Below are 24,741 nucleotides of genomic sequence, written 5' to 3'. Positions count from 1 at the left end.
TCAACACCATTTCAGTTAACAAGGTCAACTAGGCAAGGTTGCCCATTATCACCTGCTTTATTTGTGTCGGCGATAGAGCCATTAGCTGAATTAATTAGAATGGACCCAGACATTAAGGGTTTCAGAGTTAATCAGGAAGAATACAAGATTAACTTATTTGCTGATGATGTTCTGCTTTATCTAACAAACCCATTGCACTCGTTGCGTAAATTATCCTATAGATTAGAAGAGTATGGGAAAATATCAGGTTATAAAATAAATTGGGATAAAAGTGAAATTTTACCTCTTACTAAAGGAGATTATAGTCAATGTCGATTAATAACCTAATTTAGATGGCCGGCAAATGGTATAAAATATTTAGATATAAGAGTTGATAATGACATAAAGAACTTATACAAATTAAATTATTTACCACTATTGAAAAAAATTCAAGAAGATCTTGATAAATGGATGGTATTACCAATAACATTAGTAGGTAGAGTAAATACCATAAAAATGAATATATTCCCTAGACTACAATATTTATTTCAATCACTACCAATACAACTACCCCAGAAGTTTTTTCAAGAGCTAAATAAATATGTGAGGAAGTTTCTTTGGAAAGGTAAGATGTCAAGAATATCGTTGGAAATATTGACATGGAAATTTGATCTAGGAGGGTTACAACTTCCAAATTTTAAGAATTATTATAAAGCAAATCAACTTAGATTTATTGCATCTTTTTTTGAGAAAGATAAACCGGCATGGATTAGAATAGAACTAGATAAAATAGGAGAAAACACACCAGAAGATTTTATATATAAATGGGAATCTAAATGGATACGGGAAAAGAAAGAATCTCCTATATTAAAACATTTGATTGACTTATGGAATAAGATAAATGTTGACGATGAGACAAAGAAATCCTTATTAGCAAAGAGATCTTTAATTCAAAATAGACATTCCTTTTACAATGGATAATCAACTTTTATATAATTGGTTTCAAAAAGGGATTAGATATATAGGAAATTGTTTTGAAGGAGGTATATTAATGTCATTCGATCAATTAAAGAATAAATATAAAGTATCAAACAACACTCTTTTTTGTTACTTTCAACTAAGGGCTTATTTAAGAGAAAAATTAGGTCAAACAATGTTATTGCCGAAATCTAATGAAATAGAAACTTTAATTCAAAAAAGAAAGATTAAAAAATTTATCTCTTGTATGTATAATTTGATTCAAAAACAGGCAATTAAACAAGGAGTCCATAAGTCAAGACAAAAATGGGAAAATGACTTGAATATTAAAATTGAAGAAAAAAATTGGTCAAGACTATGTCTTGAGAGTATGACAAATACAATAAATGTCCGATTAAGATTAGTGCAATATAATTTTTTTACATCAGTTATATATTACACCACAAAAATAAATAAATTAAACCCAAATTTATCTGATCAGTGTTTCCGATGTAACCAAGAAATTGGTACTTTTTTACGTTCTACTTGGTCTTGTTCTAAAATTCAACCTTTTTGGACAAATTTAAGAGTTTTATTGGAACAAATTATTGGAATACAACTTCCACATAATCCAATATTACTTTTACTAGGTGATATTGAAGGGATAAAACCGATACCCAAATTGAATAAATATCAGAAAGAATTTATAAAAATTGCATTGGCAGTAGCCAAAAAGGCTATTGCAGTTACTTGGAAATCGGATACATATTTAAGTATAGATCGTTGGAAGAAAGAAATTTATGGCTGTATTCCACTTGAAAAAATTACTTATAATTTAAGAGATAAATATGAAACATTTTTGAAAATTTGGCACCCTTATTTACAAAAGATAGGATTAAATATATAGGTGCTCCAAAGATGAAATAATTGGTTATTTGGGGAAAGAAATAAGTATATATACTAAAGTTATTACGAACTCCATGGAGCATGTGGGGATCTTCCAATATCCAGGCATTCTTTCTTTCTCTTTCTTCTTTTTTTCTATAGGGATGTTAGGGGGGAGGGGTTAAGGGGAGGGGGGATGGGTAATATACATTTTTTTCATACGCTTTTATTCTGTAATTACTTGAAAACACAATAAAAAAGTTTAATAAAAAAAAGTGGAACTTGTGCTTTGGAATAGCAACTAAAACTAATATCTATTTCAGGCCATGACTCCTCAACACAACTGGAAAGGAAGGTGAGAAAAGCCACAATAAGGTGTTGGGGGGGGGGGGGGTGAGGGGAGGAGAAAGAAGTATAAACTGGTCAATCAATGATGGGTGAAACCAAGTGGGGGGAAAGTGATGAACTGAGAAACTGGGAGCGAATAGGGGTAGAGGTAAAGGGCTAAAGAAGGAATTTGATAGGAAAGAAATCACGAGAGAAAGAAGTTAACGACTTAATTACCGTAGATTCCGGACTACAGAGCGCACCTGATTAAAAGCCGCTGGCTCTAATTTTAGAAAGAAAATCAATTTTTTACTTGTACAGGCCGCACCGGATTTTAGGCCGCACCGGATTTTCGGCCGCAGGTGTCCCACCTTGTAATATGAGATATTTACACAGAAAGATATTACACGTGAGGATTTTTTAACTTTTAATTAAATCCATATGCTAACATAGACAAATACATATTGCAAATGCTTTTTTTCGAACCGTGCCTGTAACGCGGCTACTTTTAAATATACGTTGCGTATACTTTTTTACTGAACAACATTCCAATATCTCCTAACGACTGGTAAAAAATATATATACTGCAGCCTACCAGGAAAAGTTATTGATCGCCTTTAACTTAAAAGCAGCGTTTTCGCTCCGCCGCTCGCCCCCCGCCGTCCCGTTTATCGCAAACCGGCATTTTCCCACAAGACGCGGCGAAACCGGGTGTGACGTCATAGCATCCCGCGATGTAGTACAGAAAACAAATATAGTTAAAACACTTCTAACTTTAACTAGAAATTACTAACAAATGAATTACTAAGCGAAAATATTATAAACTAAATAACTGCCATAAAGGCAGCACAATGCTTTTCTTCGAGTGTTTTCCATGTTGAAGAGGGTGAGTACAAATGACTGATTTACAATAATTTAATTGTGAAAGTGCGCTTGATTTATCGTACAATTTCATTGGACCTCTGTGAACTACTCATCAATTTTATTGGTCTACTGTTACGAGGCAAAATGTTTTTGGCGGCATGAAAAAAATCATGCATTAGCCGCTCCGTATTAAAGGCCGCAGAGTTCAAAGCTGTTCAAAATGTGGGAAAAAAGTAGCGGCTTAAAATCCGGAATCTACGGTAGTCACTATTTTAAACACTAGGCTACTTTAAACAATTTAAAAAGCTTACAAGAATCCTATCAAAATATTTCAAAATTGTGTGATTGTGAATACTTTTCAAAACCAAACTTTTAACATTTAGAAGATTTCAGCTTTCACTCTCGTGTTTATCTCAATTAAACGTTGGTTTCTGCAAAACAATTTAAACATTTAGCGTGACATTCAGCTTTTTAACATGTTGATTTCCTGTTGGAGAATTCTTCAATGTAACTGGTTGCTCAGCAAGTTTGATGATAGCATTACTTTTTTGATGATATTATTGTTTTTTTATAGGCCGCCTAATAGTAACAGGGATGTCGAGGATCAGATAGGGAAACAGATCCTGGAAAGATGTAATAACAACAGAGTTGCCCTGATAAGAAATTTTAATTTCCCAAATATCGATTGGCATCTCCCTAGAGGGAAGGGTTTAGATGGGGTGGAGTTTGTAAGGTGCGCTCAGGAAGGTTTCTTGACACAGAATGTAGATAAGCCTACAAGACGAGAGGCTGTACTTGATTTGGTATTGGGAAATGAATCTGGTCAGGTGTCAGGTCTCTCAGTGGGCGAGCATTTTGGAGATAGTGATCATAACTCTATCTTCTTTGCAATAGCATGGGAGAGAGATATGAACAGACAAGTTAGAAAAGCATTTAATTGGAGTAAGGGGAATTATGAGGCTATCAGGCAGGAAATTGGAGGCTTAAATTGGAAACAAATGTTCTCAGGGAAAAGTATGGAAGAAATGTGGCAAATATTCAGGGGATATTTGTGTAGAGCTCCGCATAGGTACGTTTCAATGAGACGGAAAATATGGTAGGGTACAGGAACCGTGGTGTACAAAGGCTGTAATAAATCTAGTCAAGAAAAAAAGCTTACAAAAGGTTCAGAGAACTAGGTAATGTTAGAGATCTAGAAGATTATAAGGCCATTAGGAAAGAGCTTAAGAAGGAAATTAGGAGAGCCAAAAGGGGCCATGAGAAGGCTTTGGCGGGCAGAATGAAGGAAAACCCCAAGGCATTCTACAAGTATATGAAGAGCAAGAGGATAAGACATAAAAGAACAGGACCTATCAAATGTGACAGTGGAACAGTGTGCATGGAACCTGAGGAAATAGCAAAGGTACTTAATGAATACTTTACTTCAGTATTCACTATGGAAAAGGATCTTAGTGACTGTAGTGATGACTTGCAGTAGACTGGAAAGCTGGAGCATGTAGATATTAAGAAAGAGAATGTGCTGGAGCTTTCGGAAAGTATCAAGTTGGATAAGACGCCAGGACCGGATGAAATGTACCCCAGGCTACTGTGGGAGGCCAGGGAGAAGATTACTGAGCCTCTGGCAATGATCCTTGCATCATCAATGGGGACAGGAGAGGTTCCCGAGGATTGGAGGATTGCGAATGTTGTTCCTTTATTCAAAGAAGGGAGTAGATATAGCCCAGGAAATTACAGACCAGTGAGTCTTACCTCAGTGGTAGTTAAGTTGATGGAGAAGATCCTGAGAGGCAAGATTTATGAACATTTGGAGAAGTATAATATGATTAGGAATAGTCAGCATGGCTTTGCAAAGGGCAGGTGGTGCCTTATAAGCCTGATTGAATTTTTTGAGGATGTGACTAAACACATTGCTGAAGGAAGAGCAGTAGATGTAGTATATATGGATTTCAGCAAGGCATTTGATAAGGTACCCCATGCAAGGCTTATTGAGAAAGTAAGGAGGCATGGGATCCAAGGAGACATTGCTTTGTGGATCCAGAACTGGCTTGCCCACAGAAGGCAAAGAGTGGTTGTAGATGGGTCAGATTCTGCATGGAGGTCGGTTACCAGTGGAGTGCCTCAGGGATCTGTTCTGGGACCCTTACTCTTCGTGATTTTTATAAATGACCTGGATGAGGAAGTGGAGGGATGGGTTAGTAAGTTTGCTGATGACACAATGGTTGGAGATGTTGTGGATAGTGTGGAGGGCTGTCAGAGGTTACAGCAGAACATCAATAAGGTGCAAAACTGGGCTGAGAAGTGGCAGATGGAGTTCAACCCAGGTAAGTGTGAAGTGGCTCATTTTGGTACGTCAAATATGATGGCAGCATATAGTATTAATGGTAAGACTCTTGGCAGTGTGGAGGATCAGAGGGATCTTGGGATCTGAGTCCATTGGACGCTCAAAGCAGCTGTGCAGGTTGGCTCTGTGGTTAAGGTGGCGTACGGTGTATTGGCCTTCATCAATCGTGGAATTGAATTTAGGAGCCGAGATGTAATGTTGCAGCTATATAGGACCCTGGTCAGAACCAACTTGGAGTACTGCGCTCAGTTCTGGTCACCTCACTACAGGAAGGATGTGGAAGCCATAGAAAGGGTGCAGAGGAGATTTACAAGGATGTTGCCTGGATTGGGGAGCATGCCTTATGAGAATAGGTTGAGTGAACTCGGCCTTCTCTCCTTGGAGCAAAGGAGGATGAGAGGTGACCTGATAGAGGTGTGTATGATGATGAGAGGCATTGATCATGTGGATAGTCAGAGGCTTTTTCCCCAGGGCTGAAATGGTTGCCACAAGAGGACACAGGTTTAAGGTGCTGGGGAGTAGGTACAGAGGAGATGTCATGGGTAAGTTTTTTACTCAGAGAGTGGTGAGTGCGTGGAATGGGCTGCCGGCAATGGTGATGGAGGTGGATACGATAGGGTCTTTTAAGAGACTTTTGGATAGGTACATGGAGCTTAGTAAAATAGAGGGCTATAGGTAAGCCTAGCTTACCTAGGCTAGGTATGTTTTAATGTTTATAAATTAATTAATATGGCCACTGTGTGTGAAGCTGCTGCTATAAACGATGGAAACAGACTTTCTTTATTTAAAAAAAATAACCAACAACATTGTTGGAAGTTTTATGGAAGCTCAAGAATAGCAGGATGTATAAATAACAGGACTGTAAAAATAAGCTACTGGAAATATGTAAATTGAAATAGTCAATTTTGATCATCAGAATCCTAATTTAATTTGAAGCTTTGTAAATTTTATAGGTCAAATGGTTTTTGTCAAATATTTCTTTGATAATTTACAACTTGACATTTCCCCTTGAGAGCCTAACACAATTTGACAGCAGATTAACCAATGTTGATTGCAACTAATCAATACAAACTATATAAACATTTTCAGAAGAGAAATGCATGGCCAAATAGTTTTTGTTTAAAAAAAGCCCAATTTAGCTGATGACAATTATATTCATTTCTGAATATAATGTGACAACAAATTTATTTAGACTTGATGATTACATTGTCCCTAGAATGACAGACAATGTCAACTTTTTAATTCTCAAACACAAACTACATTGTGCTATGCAGGGAATAAAGGTGTATAGTTTTAACTGGATAAATTCAAATGGTCATCTTATTTGTTATGACGCACATTAAAATAATCAATTCTTTTCAATTAATCATTTAAAATAGCCTCATGTTCAAAATAGTGACTAATTAAGTCATTAACTTCTTTCAGCTTCTGGTCAAGTCACATGATTTGGGTAAATGTAGCAATAGTGCTAATAGCTATGTCAGGAAAGCTGAATTGTTTGCTTCACTTAGCAGCTGACAGTAGGTCCAAACCAAATCACTGCCAAAACAATTTGCAGTGGAAACTAGGTACTGGACAATGTTGTGCCAAAGCAATTTACACACTATTTTTTGTCACTTCAGATGTCAAAGCAATGACAAAGCTTCCCCAGATGACACACAAGGTAGCTTAACAGCTGCCTGAAGCTACCTGCAAACCATTTAGAGTAGGCAACTAATTATACCCAACAGATTGCATCATCATTCTTAATCGAAGCTGATCAATAGAATAAAAGAAAAGCATGTCACCTGAGAGACAAGTGAGGTGGCCCAGCAAAAAAAATCAAGGAAAATTCTTCAGCAACCGAGCTTGCTGTAACTTCATTTTGATTCATTAAACTACACAATGTGGATGCTGAACCTCTAATAATTTAGCACTGGTTTTACATTCCCTCAACTTGGCCATTAAATTGCTGTTCTTTCTTCAAATATCCTTAACATCCTACCATAAAGAGATTCGAGTGCAACTGAAAAAGTTAGTTCAGGTGCAGAATAGATATTCCCAGGAGAGTGGAAAAATTAAGGATAGGAAGGAGCTACATGGATTTCCAAGGATAAAAGCAACTATTTGAATTGAAAGTAAATAGATGCAATATTTGATTAAGCCACAAAAGGAGATGGTTGGTAAATAACCAAAATACTTAGTCAGTGAGGTCAATTTTTAAACACTGCATGCTTGAGAGAGAGTGGTGTGTAAGTTTTAAGTAATCCTTGGGATTTGGAAAATGAATATACAACAACTATGGCAACTCAATTAAATAGGGGCAGAAAATATGCATATCTAGAAAGAGAAAGTTAGCTTTTCAGATCAAGATTTGTCATCAGAAATACAAAACACAAGATTAGCTTTATTTGTCACATGTACATTGAAACACACAGTGAAATGCATCGTAGAATCAAAAACCAACTCAGTCCCAATATGCTGAGGTGTTACCATGCTTCCTGCAAAGTGGGAGAGCAAACTAATTTTAAATTGCAGTGCAGGAAAGAGATGGATAGGACAAAAGGAATATTTACAATAAAGTGGTAGCATGCTTGCCAAGGTGATTTTGCCTTTTATGGAGCAGTCCAGATGATTGATTAATGAGGGTGGTGAGAGAAAGAAAACAATGAGCTACGTAAAGCTGTGAAACACAGGTCAGAACTGTTGCTGAGACCAGAAACCAAAATGAGAACGATGGAAATGTTAAGCAGATCATACAGTGCCTCTGGAGAAAGAAATATCTGAAATGTTAACCTAGGCTTTCTTCATAAATGCTATCTAACTTGCTTCTTCCAGCATATTTCTGTTTTTATTTCAGATTTCCAACATGTAGTTTTGAGTTTCAATTCAATTTGGAATTGCTCACACCTGCAAAAGCTTAAGAAAAGGTAGGACATTTTGGACTGTATTAAATTATAAAGCAAAGCAAGGGAATTTAATGCAAGGTTAAAAATATTTTAAACATTGGTATTGCTCTAGCAAAAGCTGGAGGCAATGAGTAAATAGGTGGGACAGTGCAAGCTTGGACAAGGGCAATAAAGTCCAAGTTTTCAGACAACAGAGCCAGAAAGACAAGTTAGCATACATTGGAATGTCTTGTCTAGACTAAGCATAGATCAGGATTTCAGAAGAATGTGAAGCAAGTAGAAACAGTTGGGTGACAATACAAGCAAAAGGAGGTACCTTTGTTAAGAGTCAGATGACTGAAAATGCCAACATGAAGCTGCCTAACAAGCTACGAGCCCATGGTATTACAGGAAAGATAAAGCAGTAGTGACTGGCAGGAGGCAAAAAGTGGAAATAAAGGGAGCCTTTTTTAACTGGCTGCCAGAGACTACTGGTGTTCCACAGGGATCTATGTTGGGACCGATTCTTTTAACGCTATACGTCAATGATCTGGATAATTGAATTGACAGCTTTGTTTCAAAGTTTTAAGATGATATGAATATAGCAAGAGGGGAAGGTAGCTTTGAGGAGGTAGAGGCTACAGAAGAACTTGGATTAAGAGAATGGGTAGAGAAATAGCAAATGGAACACAGTGTCTGGAAGTGTATGGTCATGCATTTTGGTAGAAGAAATGAAAGGGTTGACTATTTCTAAAGGGAGAGAAAATACAAAAAACTGAGGTGCAAAGGGACTTGGGAGTCCTTGTGCAGGATTCCCTAAAGGTTCATTTTCAGGTTGAGTCAATGGTGAGGAAAGTAAATGCAATGTTAATATTAATTTCAAGAGGATTAGAATATAAAAGCAAGGATGTATGTTGAAACCTTATAAAGCATTGTTGAGGCCTCACCTGTTCTGGGTTATGCAGTTGTTGCTGGAGTATACTACTTAAACAGGGAACTTGATAAATGATTGAGTGAGTTCAGAAGGCAGTAGTGGGGTTACATTTTGGATGTGCAGGTGAATAGATACAAGAATTCAGTTGAACGAAAAAAAGCCACAAGAGAATTGAATTTCATTAGAAGTAAAGAATTTGGCATAGTAAAGAAAAAACAGATGGAAAACAAATTACGATACAGATAATAAAAACTAGGAAGGAAATCTGCATTTGAAGCATGTAACACTAAAGTTATTTGAAGTAGAAATTGAAGATTAAAAACATCATATACATCTTAACAGTTTATTGGAAAAATAAGTGGGAAACAAAGCAGTCAACAAACCATGAAAAAAAACTTTTAATAGCCATAGTAGATAATGGAAAGACAAAAACAGTAAGGAAATAGCAACACTGGAAAAATGAGAAAACAGCTGCTGGAATTAAGCTATCTGCAACTGACTGAGGGAGATCAAAGCTGGAGTTGATCATATTATCCACTCAGCCAATCGTAACAAAATTAATTCTACTAGAACATCGACTTTCAGATTTGGCTAGATCAGTATAAATGAAGAGTGACAGAAATATAACATGGCATGTTTCTTCGCAATTTTATTACAGATTGAGAACAATAGTGCAATGTTATATTTGACAATCCCTGCATTACAAAGACGTGATGTACAAAACAGAAATTATTTCAACAAATAAAAAGAACTGGGTACTGAATGGATCATAGCCAATCTTTTTTAAAATCCCATTTAAAATGCATTGTCTAATTGGATTTTATTGCCAACCTATAAGGGATTATTCCAAAATACATAATAATATAGCTGAAAATTTATTTCATCTTACACTATCTTAAATTCTTAAGTATGATCCAAAATATTTTCCAACTATGGGTTCACTTGAGATGTTATTTTTCAGTCGCAAGTTCCACATCTCATAGGATGTTCACTTCCAGTGCTTCCCCCCTTTCTGGAAGGTCCTTTGCTTCCAAATCCACAATACCTCTCTTAACTTTGTAGTAGACAGCGTAAGCTGTAAAGCTGTCTTTAAAGAGGCTGAACTCTCACAAGGTGCAAGGTCCCAGAGTACCTGGTAAGGCTCTGAAAACTTATGCCAATCAACTGGCAGGAATATTCAAGGACATTTTCAATCTCTCACTGCTACAGGTGGAAGTTCCCACTTACTTCAAAAAGGCAACAATTAGACCAGTGCCTAAGAAGAGTAATATGAGCTGCCTTAATGACTATCGCCCAGTAGCACTCACATCTAGTGATGAAATGCTTCGAGAGGTTGGTCATGACTAGACAGAACTCCTGCCTCAGCAAGGACCTGGACCCACTACAATTTGCCAATTGCCACAGTAGGTCAATGGTAGACACAATCTCAATGGCTCTTCACATGGCCTTAGACCATCTGAACAATGCAAACACCTATATCAGGATGCTGTTCATCAACTATAGCACAACATTTAACACCATCATTCCCACAATCTTGATTACAGAACCTGGGCCTCTGTACCTCCCTCTGTAATCAGATCCTCAACTTCCTAACCAGAAGACCACAATCTGTGCGGATTGGTGATAACATTTCCTCCTTGCTGAGGATCAAAACTGTGCACTTCAGTGGTGTGTTCTTAGCCCACTGCTCTACTCTCTCTATACTCATGACTTTGTGGCTAGGCATAGCTCAAATACCATCTATAAATTTTCTGATGATACAACCATTGTTGGTAGAATCTCAGATGGAGATGAGAGGCGTACGGGAGCGATATATACCAACTAATGGAGTGGTGTCACAGCAACGACCTTGCAGTCAACATCACTAAGATGAAAGAGCTGATTGTGGACTTTCGGAAGTGTAAGACGAAGGAACACAAACCAATCCACATAGGGTGATCAGAAGTGGAGAGGGTCAGCAGTTTCAAGTTCCTGGGGTGCCAAGATCTCTGAGGACCCAACCAAGTCCCAACATATCGATGCAGCAATAAAGAAAACAAGACAGCAACTATACTTCGTTAGGAGTTTGAAGAGATTTGATATGTCAAGAAATCAAAATCCTCCACAGATGTATCATGGAAAGCATCCTGACGGGCTAGATCACCATCTGGTATGGGGGGGGGGGGGGGTACTGTACAGGACCAAAAGAAGCTGCAGAGGGTCATAAATTTAGTCAGCTCCATCTTGGGTAGTAGCCTACAAAATACCCAGGACACCTGCAAGGAGCGGTATCTCATAAAGGCAGTGCCCATTATTAAGGACCCCCAGCACTTAGGGCACGTCCTTGTTTCCCCTCTGCTATCAAATTCCTAAATGGACATTGAACCCATGAACACTACCTCACTTTTTTTTTAGTAGACATTATTTCTGTTTTTTCACTTTTTTTTAATCTATGCAATATACGCATACTGCAATATATTTATTTTTCTTGTGTATTACGTATTGGATTGAACTGCTGCTGCTAAGTTAACAAATTTCACTACACATGCCGGTGACAATAAACCTGATTTGGACTGTACAAATAAAAGTTAGAGATCGGAATTTTTTTTAATGTGGTTATTGAGATATACATCTTAATAGCAGCAATAATTGATCTTACCACTCTGCGTTTAGGATGACTGAGAGAAGTGTCCATTTCATCCTCCCCTGTAATATCTAGATTGGGACCGGAGCTACAGTTCATTCGATCTTCCTCTTGCCTTTGAAGTCTATCTGCTACTGCTTGAATAGCTTCTGTCCATTCTTCCCTGTGTGTATAAAACAAAAGTTCCTTTGGATTAATGCAAACTCTTTGAAGACTTGTGTGCTTTCAAGATTTCTGTTGCTTTGTATGAGAAGATAGCAAAAATAATGGGCAAAATTGATTACCGTAGATGTCGGATTATAAGCCGCTACTTTTTTCCCACATTTTGAACAGCTTTGAACTCTGCGGCCTTTAATACGGTGCGGCTAATACATGATTTTTTTCATGCCGCCAAAAACATTTTGCCTTGTAACAGTAGACCAATAAAATTGATGAGTAGTTCACAGAGGTCCAATGAAATTGTACGATAAATCAAGCGCACTTTCACAATTAAATTATTGTAAATCAGTCATTTGTACTCACCCTCATCAACATGGAAAACACTCGAAGAAAAGCATTGTGCTGCCTTTATGGCAGTTATTTAGTTTATAATATTTTCGCTTAGTAATTCATTTTCTAGTTAAAGTTAGAAGAGTTTTAACTATATTTGTTTTCTATACTACATCCCGGGATGCTATGACGTCACACCCGGTTTCGCCGCGTCTTGTGGGAAAAATGCCGTTTGCGATAAACGGGACGGCGGGGGCGAGCGGCGGAGCCAAAACGCTGCTTTTAAGTTAAAGGCGATCAATAACTTTTCCTGGTAGGCTATTTTTACCAGTCGTTAGGAGATATTGGAATGTTGTTCAATAAAAAAGTATACGCAACGTATATTTAAAAGTAGCCGCGTTACAGGCACGGTTCGAAAAAAAGCATTTGCAATATGTATTTGTTTATGTTACCATATGGATTTAATTAAAAGTTAAAAAATCCTCACGTGTAATATCTTTCTGTGTAAATATCTCATATTACAACGTGGGACACCTGCGGCCGAAAATCCGGTGCGGCCTAAAATCCGGTGCGGCCTGTACAAGTAAAAAATTGATTTTCTTTCTAAAATTAGAGCCAGCGGCTTTTAATCAGGTGCGCTCTGTAGTCCGGAATCTACGGTAATTATCCCTCAGAATTAAATCTATTTTCCACTAAATGCCTCTAGATTCAACCCTAGGTTTTCCACAGTACTGTACAAATTAGCTGTCATACAAGTAGGATTGCTAAAACACAAATTTGACATGAAATTGTGCAAATTATTAATGAGACAATTAATCATTTAGATACAATTTTGCACTAATTTTACTCAAGTAATTGAAGAATAAATTTTTGATCATCTACAACATTACAGCTCTTAATCACTAATATTTCATGTGATTAAAAGCCATTTGGCCTTAATAATCAGCCTAAACTTATACTACACTACTTCAGTGCAAAATTTAGAATTACTCTATGTATTTATCGTCATTATGTTCCTTTGAATCTGACAATTTCAGAGTCACTGATCACAAAGCCCAACGATAACATTCAACCTTAAGTCCAAGGAAACCTACAGTCCCATGCATCCTAAAACACAACTGGTGGATACAAGTGCTACAAAACCAAACTTACAATAAAATACTTCCAATCATAAGCTTATTCGTGACTTAAAAAAACATATTCAAACGAGAGGACATGATTTGAGAGTTAGGGGGCAAAAGTTTAAGGGAAACACGAGGGGGTATTTCTTTACTCAGAGAGTGATAGCTGTGTGGAATGAGCTTCCTGTAGAAGTAGTAGAGGCCAGTTCAGTTGTGTCATTTAAGGTAAAATTGGATAGGTATATGGACAGGAAAGGAGTGGAGGGTTATGGGCTGAGTGCGGGTAGGTGGGACTAGGTGAGATTAAGAGTTCGGCACGGACTAGGAGGGCCGGAATGGCCTGTTTCCGTGCTGTGATTGTTATATGGTTATATGGTTATATTCAACAGCAAAAGAGGTTATATTCCTCTTTTGGAAGAGGACAGCGAGGCTGAGAAGAAGTGCGGCGGCGGCCATTTTCAAATTGCTTCTCAGATCGGAGTTCTGAGAGGCGGGACTGCGCAGGCGCGTGAAGGAGGCCTGGGAAGGAGGGAAGATATAAAAAGGAGAGAAGGAGTGAGGCAGTTCTCTTTTGGAAGAGGACAGCGAGGCTGAGAAGAAGTGCGGCGGCGGCCATTTTCAAATTGCTTCTCAGATCGGAGTTCTGAGAGGCGGGACTGCGCAGGCGCGTGAAGGAGGCCTGGGAAGGAGGGAAGATATAAAAAGAACGCAGCCTTAAGCAGCGGGCAGCTTCGTTTGCGGGCAGCGGAGTGAGCCGGGAGCAGAGTGTAGGGCTTAGGCGGAAGAGGGCACAGTAGGCTTATCTTTTAGTTCTTGTTATTTTCAGTTATTCGGGAGGTATGAGTGTGAGGGCAGCTTGTTGTTCTCGGTGTCGGATGTGGGAGATCCTGGAGTCTCCGAGCCTCCCGGACGTCCACATCTGCGCCAGGTGCGCCGAACTGCAGCTCCTGAGGGACCGAATTGGGGAACTGGAGCTGCAGCTCGATGACCTTCGCCTGGTCAGGGAGAGTGAGGAGGTGATAGAGAGGAGTTACAGGCAGGTGGTCACTCCGGGGCCACGGGAGGCAGATAGGTGGGTCACGATCAGGAAGGGGAAGGGGCAGGTACTAGAGAGTACCCCAGTGGCTGTACCCCTTGACAATAAGTACTCATGTTTGAGTACTGTTGGGGGGGACAGCCTACCTGGAGGAAGTGACAGTGGCCGGGCCTCCGGCACAGAGGACGGCCCTGTAGCTCAGAAGGGTAGGGATAGAAGAAAGAGGACCATAGTAATAGGGGACTCGATAGTCAGGGGTTCAGACAGGCGGTTCTGTGGAGGTGATCGGGAGTCCCGGATGGTAGTTTGCCTCCCTGGTGCCAGGGTCCGGGACGTTTCTGATCGCGTCCAAGATATCCTGAAGTGGGAGGGTGAGGAGCCAGAGGTCGTGGTACATGTAGGTACCAATGACATAGGTAGGAAAGGGGAAGAGGTCCTGAAACGAGAGTATAGGGAGTTAGGAAGGCAGTTAAGAAGAAGGACCGCAAAGGTAGTAATCTCGGGATTACTGCCTGTACCACGCGACAGTGAGAGTAGGAATGGAATTAGGTGGAGGATGAATGCGTGGTTGAGGGATTGGAGCAGGGGGCAGGGATTCAAGTTTCTGGATCATTGGGACCTCTTCTGGGGCAGGCGTGACCTGTTCAAGAAGGACGGGTTACACTTGAATCCTGGGGGGACCAATATCCTAGCGGGGAGGTTTGCTAGGGCTACGGGGCAGACTTTAAACTAGTAAGATGGGGGGGCGGAAATCAATTTGAGGAAACTATGGGAGAGGAGGTTAGTTCACCAGTAGAGCAAGTAAGTAGACCGTGTGTGAGGGAGGACAGGCAGGTGATGGAGGAGGGATGCGCTCAGCCCGAAGTTGTAGGGGAGAAGAAAGAAAAGGATAATAAATTTGAATGCATTGCTAGGGATGAAAAGAGAGGAGGAGGTGGAGAGTATCTTAAATGTATCTATTTTAATGCTAGGAGCATTGTAAGAAAGGTGGATGAGCTTAAAGTGTGGATTGATACATGGAATTATGATGTTGTAGCTATTAGTGAAACATGGTTGCAGGAAGGGTGTGATTGGCAACTAAATATTCCTGGATTTAGTTGCTTCAGGTGTGATAGAGTAGGAGGGGCCAGAGGAGGAGGTGTTGCATTGCTTGTCCGAGAAAATCTTATGGCGGTGCTTTGGAAGGATAGATTACAGAGCTCCTCTAGGGAGGCTATTTGGGTGGAATTGAGGAATGGGAAAGGTGTAGTAACACTGATAGGAGTGTATTATAGGCCACCTAATGGGGAGCGTGAGTTGGAAGAGCAAATGTGTAAGGAGATAGCAGATATTTGTAGTAAACACAAGGTGGTGATTGTGGGAGATTTTAATTTTCCACACATAGATTGGGAAGCTCATTCTGTAAAAGGGCTGGATGGTTTAGAGTTTGTGAAATGTGTGCAGGATAGCTTTTTGCAACAATACATAGAAGTACCGACTAGAGATGGGGCAGTGTTGGATCTCCTGTTAGGGAATGCGATAGGTCAGCTGACAGATGTATGTGTTGGGGAGCACTTCGGGTCCAGTGATCACAATAGCATTAGCTTCAATATAATTATGGAGAAGGACAGGACTGGACCTAGAGTTGAGATTTTTGATTGGAGAAAGGCTAACTTTGAGGAGATGCGCAGGGATTTAGAGAGAGTGGAATGGGTCAAGTTGTTTTATGGGAAGGATGTAATAGAGAAATGGAGGTCATTTAAGGGTGAAATTATGAGGGTACAGAATCTTTATGTTCCTGTTCGGTTGAAAGGAAAGATTAAAGGTTTGAAAGCGCCATGGTTTTCAAGGGATATTAGAAACTTGGTTCGAAAAAAGAGGGATGTCTACAATAGATATAGGCAGCATGGAGTAAAGGAATTGCTCGAGGAATATAAAGAATGTAAAAGGAAACTTAAGAAAGAGATTAGAAAAGCTAAAAGAAGTTACGAGTTTGGTTTGGCAAATAAGGTGGAAGTAAATCCGAAAGGCTTCTACAGTTATATTAAAAGCAAGAGGATAGTGAGGGATAAAATTGGTCCCTTAGAGAATCAGGGTGGTCAGCTATGTGTGGAGCCGAGGGAGATGGGAGAGATTTTGAACGATTTCTTCTCTTCGGTATTCACTAAGGAGAAGGATATCGAATGGTGTAAGGTGTGGGAAACAAGTAAGGAAGTTATGGAACCTATGACAATTAAAGAGGTGGAAGTACTGGCGCTTTTAAGAAATTTAAAAGTGGATAAATCTCCGGGTCCTGACCGGATATTCCCCAGGACCTTGAGGGAAGTTTGTGTAGAGATAGCAGGAGCTCTGACGGAGATCTTTCAGATGTCATTAGAAACAGGGATTGTGCCGGAGGATTGGCGTATTGCTCATGTGGTTCCATTGTTTAAAAAGGGTTCTAGAAGTAAGCCTGGCAATTATAGACCTGTCAGTTTGACATCAGTGGTGGGTAAATTAATGGAAAGTATTCTTAGAGATAGTATTTATAATTATCTGGATAGACAGGATCTGATTAGGAGTAGCCAGCATGGATTTGTGCGTGGAAGGTCATGTTTGACAAACCTTATTGAATTTTTTGAAGTAGTTACGAGGAATGTTGACGAGGGTAAGGCAGTGGATGTAGTCTATATGGACTTCAGCAAGGCCTTTGACAAAGTTCCACATGGAAGGTTAGTTAAGAAGGTTCAGTCGTTAGGTATTAGTGCTGGAGTAATAAAATGGATTCAACAGTGGCTAGATGGGAGATGCCAGAGAGTAGTGGTGGATAATTGTTTATCGGGATGGAGGCCGGTGACTAGCGGGGTGCCTCAGGGATCTGTTTTGGGCCCAATGTTGTTTGTAATATACATAAATGATCTGGATGATGGGGTGGTAAATTGGATTAGTAAGTATGCTGATGATACTAAGGTAGGAGGTGTTGTGGATAATGAGGTGGGTTTTCAAAGCTTGCAGGGAGATTTATGCCGGTTAGAAGAATGGGCTGAACGTTGGCAGATGGAGTTTAATGCTGAGAAGTGTGAGGTTCTACATTTTGGCAGGAATAATCCAAATAGAACATACAGGGTAAATGGTAGGGCATTGAGGAATGCAGTGGAACAGAGAGATCTAGGAATAACAGTGCATAGTTCCCTGAAGGTGGAGTCTCATGTAGATAGGGTGGTGAAGAAGGCTTTTGGAACGCTGGCCTTTATAAATCAGAGCATTGAGTACAGAAGTTGGGATGTAATGTTAAAATTGTACAAGGCATTGGTAAGGCCAAATTTGGAATATTGTGTACAGTTCTGGTCACCGAATTATAGGAAAGATATCAATAAATTAGAGAGAGTGCAGAGACGATTTACTAGGATGTTACCAGGGTTTCAGCACTTAAGTTACAGAGAAAGGTTGAACAAGTTAGGTCTCTATTCATTGGAGCGTAGAAGGTTGAGGGGGGATTTGATCGAGGTATTTAAAATGTTGAGAGGGATAGATAGAGTTGACGTGAATAGGCTGTTTCCATTGAGAGTAGGGGAGATTCAAACGAGAGGACATGATTTGAGAGTTAGGGGGCAAAAGTTTAAGGGAAACACGAGGGGGTATTTCTTTACTCAGAGAGTGATAGCTGTGTGGAATGAGCTTCCTGTAGAAGTAGTAGAGGCCAGATCAGTTGTGTCATTTAAGGTAAAATTGGATAGGTATATGGATAGGAAAGGAGTGGAGGGTTATGGGCTGAGTGCGGGTAGGTGGGACTAGGTGAGATTAAGAGTTCGGCACGGACTAGGAGGGCCGGAATGGCCTGTTTCCGTGCTGTGATTGTTATATGGTTATAAAAATACACTTTTTTTGTTTTCTGAAAAAATAAAGCATTAAAACAGATATGCAAACATTTTTAATTTGTGTTATTATTAATGGCCATCTCAGGTTTTTCCTTCCCTTATTTTAAATATGAGAAAGGTGAGTTAGTGCCTTTGGCATCACAGACCATCTCACACTCAAAGTGGCCCAGACCATCAGAGACAGTGAGTTTAGATGAAGTTCATAATCTCCCAGGTGCCTTTATCTTTTAGTCAACAGAACTGCTAGAATATTCTTCTTTGGATTTGAGCAGCTTCTGTTCAATGTAGAGCAAAATCAATAGGCAAACTTCAAAAATAGCTTTTAAAAAAAATGTTTGCCATGTACAAGGGAAGAGGAGGAAGATAAATAAAGTGTGCACTTTTGTTCTTATATTTCAGAAAACATTAAGAAAACAGAGCATTATACTCATTATAATTTGTTTGGTTATCAGAATGTGCAACATTAACAAGACACTGTTGATATTGATTTAGCTGACCTCCACTTTAAAGAAAATAAACATTCTTACTTCATCTTCTCTGAAGTAATTTCTAACATCTGTGAAGCAAAGATGTTGGCAAAACACAATTCAAAACAGCTCCAAAAGAACACCATTAGAAAAAGTGGTTTTAAAGAACAGGGACTAAAAGAAACTCACTTTTTTGTCACCTAGTGTAAAGTCAACGCTATTTGCTCCCTTTTCCACCTTCTTCCAACATGCACTTTGCCTCATCTAAATTATTTCCTCGACAATTTCATTAAATCCTTTCATTATATCCTTTGTAATAGTACCTCATCTTGCCACTATTCCACAAAACGCCACTTTGTTACTTTGGACTATCCATTATGCCCACCCTTCTGCCTTGCTGTACTTGTACTTCACACTTTCTTCTTCTTCTTCATAAGGACAAAACCCATAGACAATTTAGAAAGCATTTTAAATAACAGAAAATTGGCTCCACTATTTCAAATCACAACATTTACATAGAAGGTATGTTAAAGGTTTACATTGTTAAAGGTGTTTTTTATACTATTTGATAGGAAATTCCAGGATTTTGACCGAGCAACCAGGAAGAAGTGTCATCGAGATGAGGTATGACTTGGGAGGGAACATACAAGGATTCAAGTTGCTTCTCAGGCAGGAGTTGATATATTTCATCATCAACCTCTCAAACTACTTTTTCATTGTGGATATAAGTGCTACTGGATGAGTGTCATTCAGGCAGGTTACTGTGCTCTACTTGGGCACTGGTAAAATTGAACTCTGCTTGAAGCAGGTGGGTACCTCAGACTACAGAAGCGAGAGGTTAAAGATCAACAAGTTGGCAGAGGTTATAGTAGAAGCGTTGATTATCATTTACCAAAATTCTCTAGGCTCTGGGCAGGTCCCAGCAGATTGGAAGACAGCAAATGTCACGCCACTTTTTTAAAAAGGATGTAAGCAAAAGACGAGCAACTATAGGCCAGTTAGCTTAACATCTGTAGTCGGGAAAATGCTTAAAGCTGTCATTAAGGAAGAAATAGCGCAACATTTAGGAAGGAGTGGTTCCATTAGACAGACGCAACATGGATTCAGAAACAGCAGTCCTGTTTGACTAATAGTGCAGTGGATAGAGGGGAATGAGTGGATGTCATATACTTGGATTTCCAGAAGGCGTTCGATAAGGTGCCACACAAGAGACTTATAAATAAGATACCGATGCATCGAGTCGGAGGAAGTGTATTGGTGTGGATAGTGGATTGGTTAGCCAATAGAAGGCACAAAGTTGGTATAAATGGGTGTTCCTCCGGTTGGCAGTTAGTGGTGAGTGGGGTGCCGCAGGGGTCGGTGCTGGGCCTGAAGCTGTTTACCATTTACAATGATGATTTGGAAGAGGGGACTGAGTGTAGTGTGGTAAAATTTGCTGATGGCACTAAACTGAGTGGAAAAGCAAATTGTACAGAGGATGTGGAAAGTCTGCAGAGGGATATAGATAGGTTAAGTGAGTGGGCCAAAGTCTGGCAGATGGAATACAATGTTGGTAAATGCGAGATCAACTACTTTGGAAGGAATAATAGAAGAGCAGATTATTATTTTAATGGTGAAAGATTGCAGCATGCTGTTGTGCAGAGGGACTTGGGAGTGCTTGTTCATGAATTGCAAAAAGTTGGCTTGCAGGTACAACAGGTTATTAAGAAGGCAAACAGAATTTTGGCCTTCATTGCTAGAGGGACTGAATTCAAGAGCAGGGAGGTCATGCTGCAACTTATACAGGGTACTGGTGAGGCCGCACCTGGAGTACTGTGTGCAGTTCTGGTCTCCATACTTGAGGAAGGATATACTGGCGTTGGAGGCAATGCAGAGGTGGTTCACCAGGTTGATTCCAGGGATGAAGGGGTTAACCTACGAGGAGAGATTGAGTAGCCTGGGACTGTAATCTCTGGAGTTCAGAAGAATGAAAGGGGATCTTATGGAAACATACAAAATTTTGAAAGGGATAGATCAGATAGAAGTAAGAAAGTTGTTTCCATTGGTAGGTGAGACTAGAACTGGGGGACATTGCCTCAAGATTCAGGGGAGAAGATTTAAGACGGAGATGAAGAGAAACTGTTTTTCCCAGAGAGTGGTGAATCTGTGGAATTCCCTGCCCAGAGAAGCAGTTGAGGCTTCTTCACTAAATATATTTAAGAAACAGTTAGATAGGTTTTTACATAGTAAGGGAATTAAGGGTTATGGGGAAAAGGCAAGGTAGATGGAGCTGAGTTTATGGACAGGTCAGCCATGATCTTATTGCATGGCGGGGCAGGCTCAATGGGCCAGATGGCCTACTCCTGCTCCTATTTCTTATGTTCTTATGATACCTTTTCCATTTCTTGATTGTCCAAGCAAGCATAGAAGGCAATTAACTCATCTGGAAGCAAAGCCCTGTTGTCACCTATACCACTTAATTTCACTTTGCAAGAGGTGATAGCATTCAAGCCTGCCACAGCTGTTGAGTCTCCCTCATTGATTCAAGTTTATAAATATGGACAGGCTTTTATGACTATTTTAAGAACAACAATCTCATATTAGGGATAGTCAGCATGGCTTTCTGGAGGCATGATGGAACATGGGATCCAAATCCACAGGTTCCTCAACATTGCCGCACTAGGTGAAGGGCTGGTTAAGGTTGGTGTGGTGCTTCAATCAAAACAACTTACAGAGGATCTTAGAAGAAGAATTATAGAGATGCATGAAGCTGGAAAAGGCTACAACAACATTTCAAAAGACCTGAGTGTTCATCAGTCTACGGTAAGAAAAACTGTCTACAGATGGAAGACACTCAGTTCTGTTGCTAATCTCCCTAGGAGTGGACATCCTGCAAAAATCACACCAAGAGCACAACGTGCAATGCTGAAGGAGGTGAAAAAGAACTTAAGGGTAACAGCAAAAATCTCTAGATCTTGCAGAAATCTCTGTTCATGGAAGGACACCACGGAGGAAACCACTGCTCTCCAAAAAAATCATGTTCTGTGGACAGACGAGACAAAAGTCAGATTTTTTCTGGCAGAAGTGCACATTGCTAAATTTGAAGGAAAAAGGGCACTGCGTACAAACACCAAAACCTTATCCCAACTATGAAGCATGGTGAAGGGAGCAGCATAGTTTGGGGCTGCTTTGCTGTCTCAGGGCCTAGACAGCTTGCAACCATTGAGAGAACAAATTCACAATTGTATCAAGACACTGCATAGGAGAAGCTTAATAGAAGTTGGATAATGCAACAAGACAACAGTAAATAAACAACAGAATGGTTTAAAAAGAAAAAAAAAATCATATTTTGGAATGGGCAAGTCAAAGTCCTGGCCTTAATCTTACAGAAATATTGTGGAAGGACCTCAAGCAAGTAGTTCATGCAAGCAAGCCCACCAACATCCCAGAATTCCTCCAAGCCGATGTACAGGACAGATCCATAGTTACCAGAAACATTTGGTTGAAGTTATTGCTGTACAAGAGGGTCACACCAGTTACTGAAAGCAATGGTTCACATACTTTTTCAACAAATACATGCAATATTGGATTATTTTTCTCAATAATTAAATGAACCAGTAGCAAACACGAGGAAATCTGCAGATGCTGGAAATTCAAACAACACAAGTAGAATGTTTTCAGTTATTTATTTAATTGCATTCTCTTTACCTAGTTTTAGGCCTTATGTGAAGATCTAATCACATTGTGGTGAACTACATATACCTGTCTGGACTGCTCCTGTGGCTCCTCCCACAGACCTCTGTATAAAGGCGATTGAGGCCTGATGCCCGGCCTCATTCTCCAGGATGTAGTGTTGTTCATTCTTCCAGTCAATAAAAGCCGATACCTCGCTTCTTACGTCTCAGAGTGAGTTATTGATGGTGCATCACACATTTTACGTAATTTATGCAGAAATAGAGAAAAGTCCACAGGGTTCACAAACTTTCTAGCAACACTGTATGTGGAATGCACTGCTCAGGGTGGCAGTAGAGGCTGATATATTAAGAGACTCTTAAAAAAAGAACACAGGTGAAAGAACAATGGAGGGTTATGGACAATGAAGGAGGGAAGGGTTAGATTGATATTGGAGTAGTTTAAAAGGATAGTCAGTACGACATTCTGGATCAAAGGGCCCTTTTTGTTCTATGGTGGAGAAGGGTTGGAGAATTCCAATGAAGCAACTTATCCTTTCTTGGACAGCATCTAGCCTCATTAAGGCTACAATCATCCAGTACATTCTTGATAAGCCTTGCAGATGGTACAAGAGCTTTGGGATATCAAGTCAGTAGTGCAGTACATCCAAATTTGGATCTACATTTGTTGCCACAAAATATACATGGCTAATCATTTTAAGCTTCAAATCATCAGTGACCCCCAGGATTTTGACAGTAACAGACTTCTGCAATCATAACAAAGTTTTAGATAAGATGATTAGATTATGGTAATATACATTATCCATACCCAATACTTGTGTGGGCATAAATCTTACTTATCACTGAGCAGCACTATCAGAATATTGACTTGGTCTTACCATACGCAGGCATGGACATCTTCTGTTTCTGAAGAGAGGAAGGGGGAGGGGGAGGGAGAGAGGGGGAGAAGGGGGAGTGTGAGTGTATGTACACATACACACACACAGAGCCATTGGTGCTTGGAAGGCATGTTCCAGAGTGATGGCGGAGGCAAATATAACAGGGGCGTTCAAAAGGCTCTGAAGATAAGCAGATCAACATGCAGGAAATGGAAGGATATGGACACCATAGAGGCAGAAGGCATTAGTTTTGCTGAACATTTAATGACTAACTTATTGTGTTTGGCCAAAGGGCCTGTTCCTGTGCTGTAGCATTTTATGTTAGAAAAGCATCCTTTATATGAAGGAGTCATTTCACGTTGTTTTTGAAAAGTCCCCATCCACTCCAAATATTCCCTCTTCCCTCTAACAGGCAAAAAAATACAAAAGCCTGAAACATGTACCACCAGGGTCAAGGACAGCTTCCATCTCACTGCTATCAGACTCTTGAAGAATAATAAGGACTCTTGACCTCACAATCTACTTTATTATGATCTTGCACTTTCTCTGTAGAAACATAGAAAATAGGTGCAGGAGTAGGCCATTCAGCCCTTCAAGCCTGCACCACCATTCAGTATGATCATGGCTGATCATCCAACTCAGAACCCTGTACCTGCTTTCTCTCCATACCCCTTGATCCCTTTAGCCACAAGGGCCATATCTAACTTCCTCTTAAATATAGTCAATGAACCGGCCTCAACTGTTTCCTGTGGCAGAGAATTCCACAGATTCACCACTCTCTGTGTGAAGAAGTCTTTCCTCAACTTGGTCCTAAAAGGCTTCCCCTTTATCCTTAAACTGTGACCCCTCGTTCTGGACTTACCCAACATCGGAAACAATCTTCCTGCATCTAGCCTGTCCAATCCCTTTAGAATTTTATACGTTTCAATAAGATCCCCCCTCAATCTTCTAAATTCCAGTGAGTATAAGCCTAGTCGATCCAGTCTTTCTTCATATGAAAGTCCTGCCATCCCAGGAATCAATCTGGTGAACCTTCTCTGTACTCCCTCTATGGCAAGAATGTCTTTCCTCAGATTAGGGGACCAAAACTGCACACAATAGGGGTTTACACCTAGGTGCAATCTCACCAAGGCCTTGTACAACTGCAGTAGAACCTCCCAGCTCCTGTACTCAAATCCTTTTGCTAAGAATGCCAACATACCATAGCTGTTGCACTTTATTTTACATTATTATTACTTTACCTTGTTCTACCTCAAAGCACTCTGTAATGATTTTGATCCGTATGAAAATATACAAAACAAGCTTTTCACTGAATCTTGGTACATCTGACAACAGCAAAGCAATACCAAACCAAATATAGCTCTTCAAAATCATTGCCCAAACATGGATTAAAGAGGTCCGATCAGAATAGTTTTGCCCAATCTGGGAACTGATGAGCATCTCTCTTGAAAACATTGTCAAAGGCA

The 24,741-nt window shown here is 39.8% G+C and overlaps 1 protein-coding gene across 7 annotated transcripts in view; it reads right to left on the bottom strand.

Moving 5' to 3' along the window:
- akt3a (v-akt murine thymoma viral oncogene homolog 3a) overlaps positions 1–24,741 on the bottom strand; it is a 442,785-nt gene that overhangs the window by 124,795 nt on the left and 293,249 nt on the right. For all 7 annotated transcript variants that reach the window (XM_073050478.1, XM_073050483.1, XM_073050481.1 and 4 more), the window contains one exon: positions 11,793–11,940. In XM_073050478.1, coding sequence (XP_072906579.1) covers positions 11,793–11,940 — 148 coding nt within the window. The remainder of the gene's footprint in view (positions 1–11,792; positions 11,941–24,741) is intronic.

This window comes from Hemitrygon akajei, chromosome 7 (assembly GCF_048418815.1).
Source record: "Hemitrygon akajei chromosome 7, sHemAka1.3, whole genome shotgun sequence".
In the NCBI taxonomy this organism is placed as follows: Eukaryota; Metazoa; Chordata; class Chondrichthyes; order Myliobatiformes; family Dasyatidae; genus Hemitrygon; species Hemitrygon akajei.
This window is presented reverse-complemented; position numbering and strand designations above follow the sequence as displayed.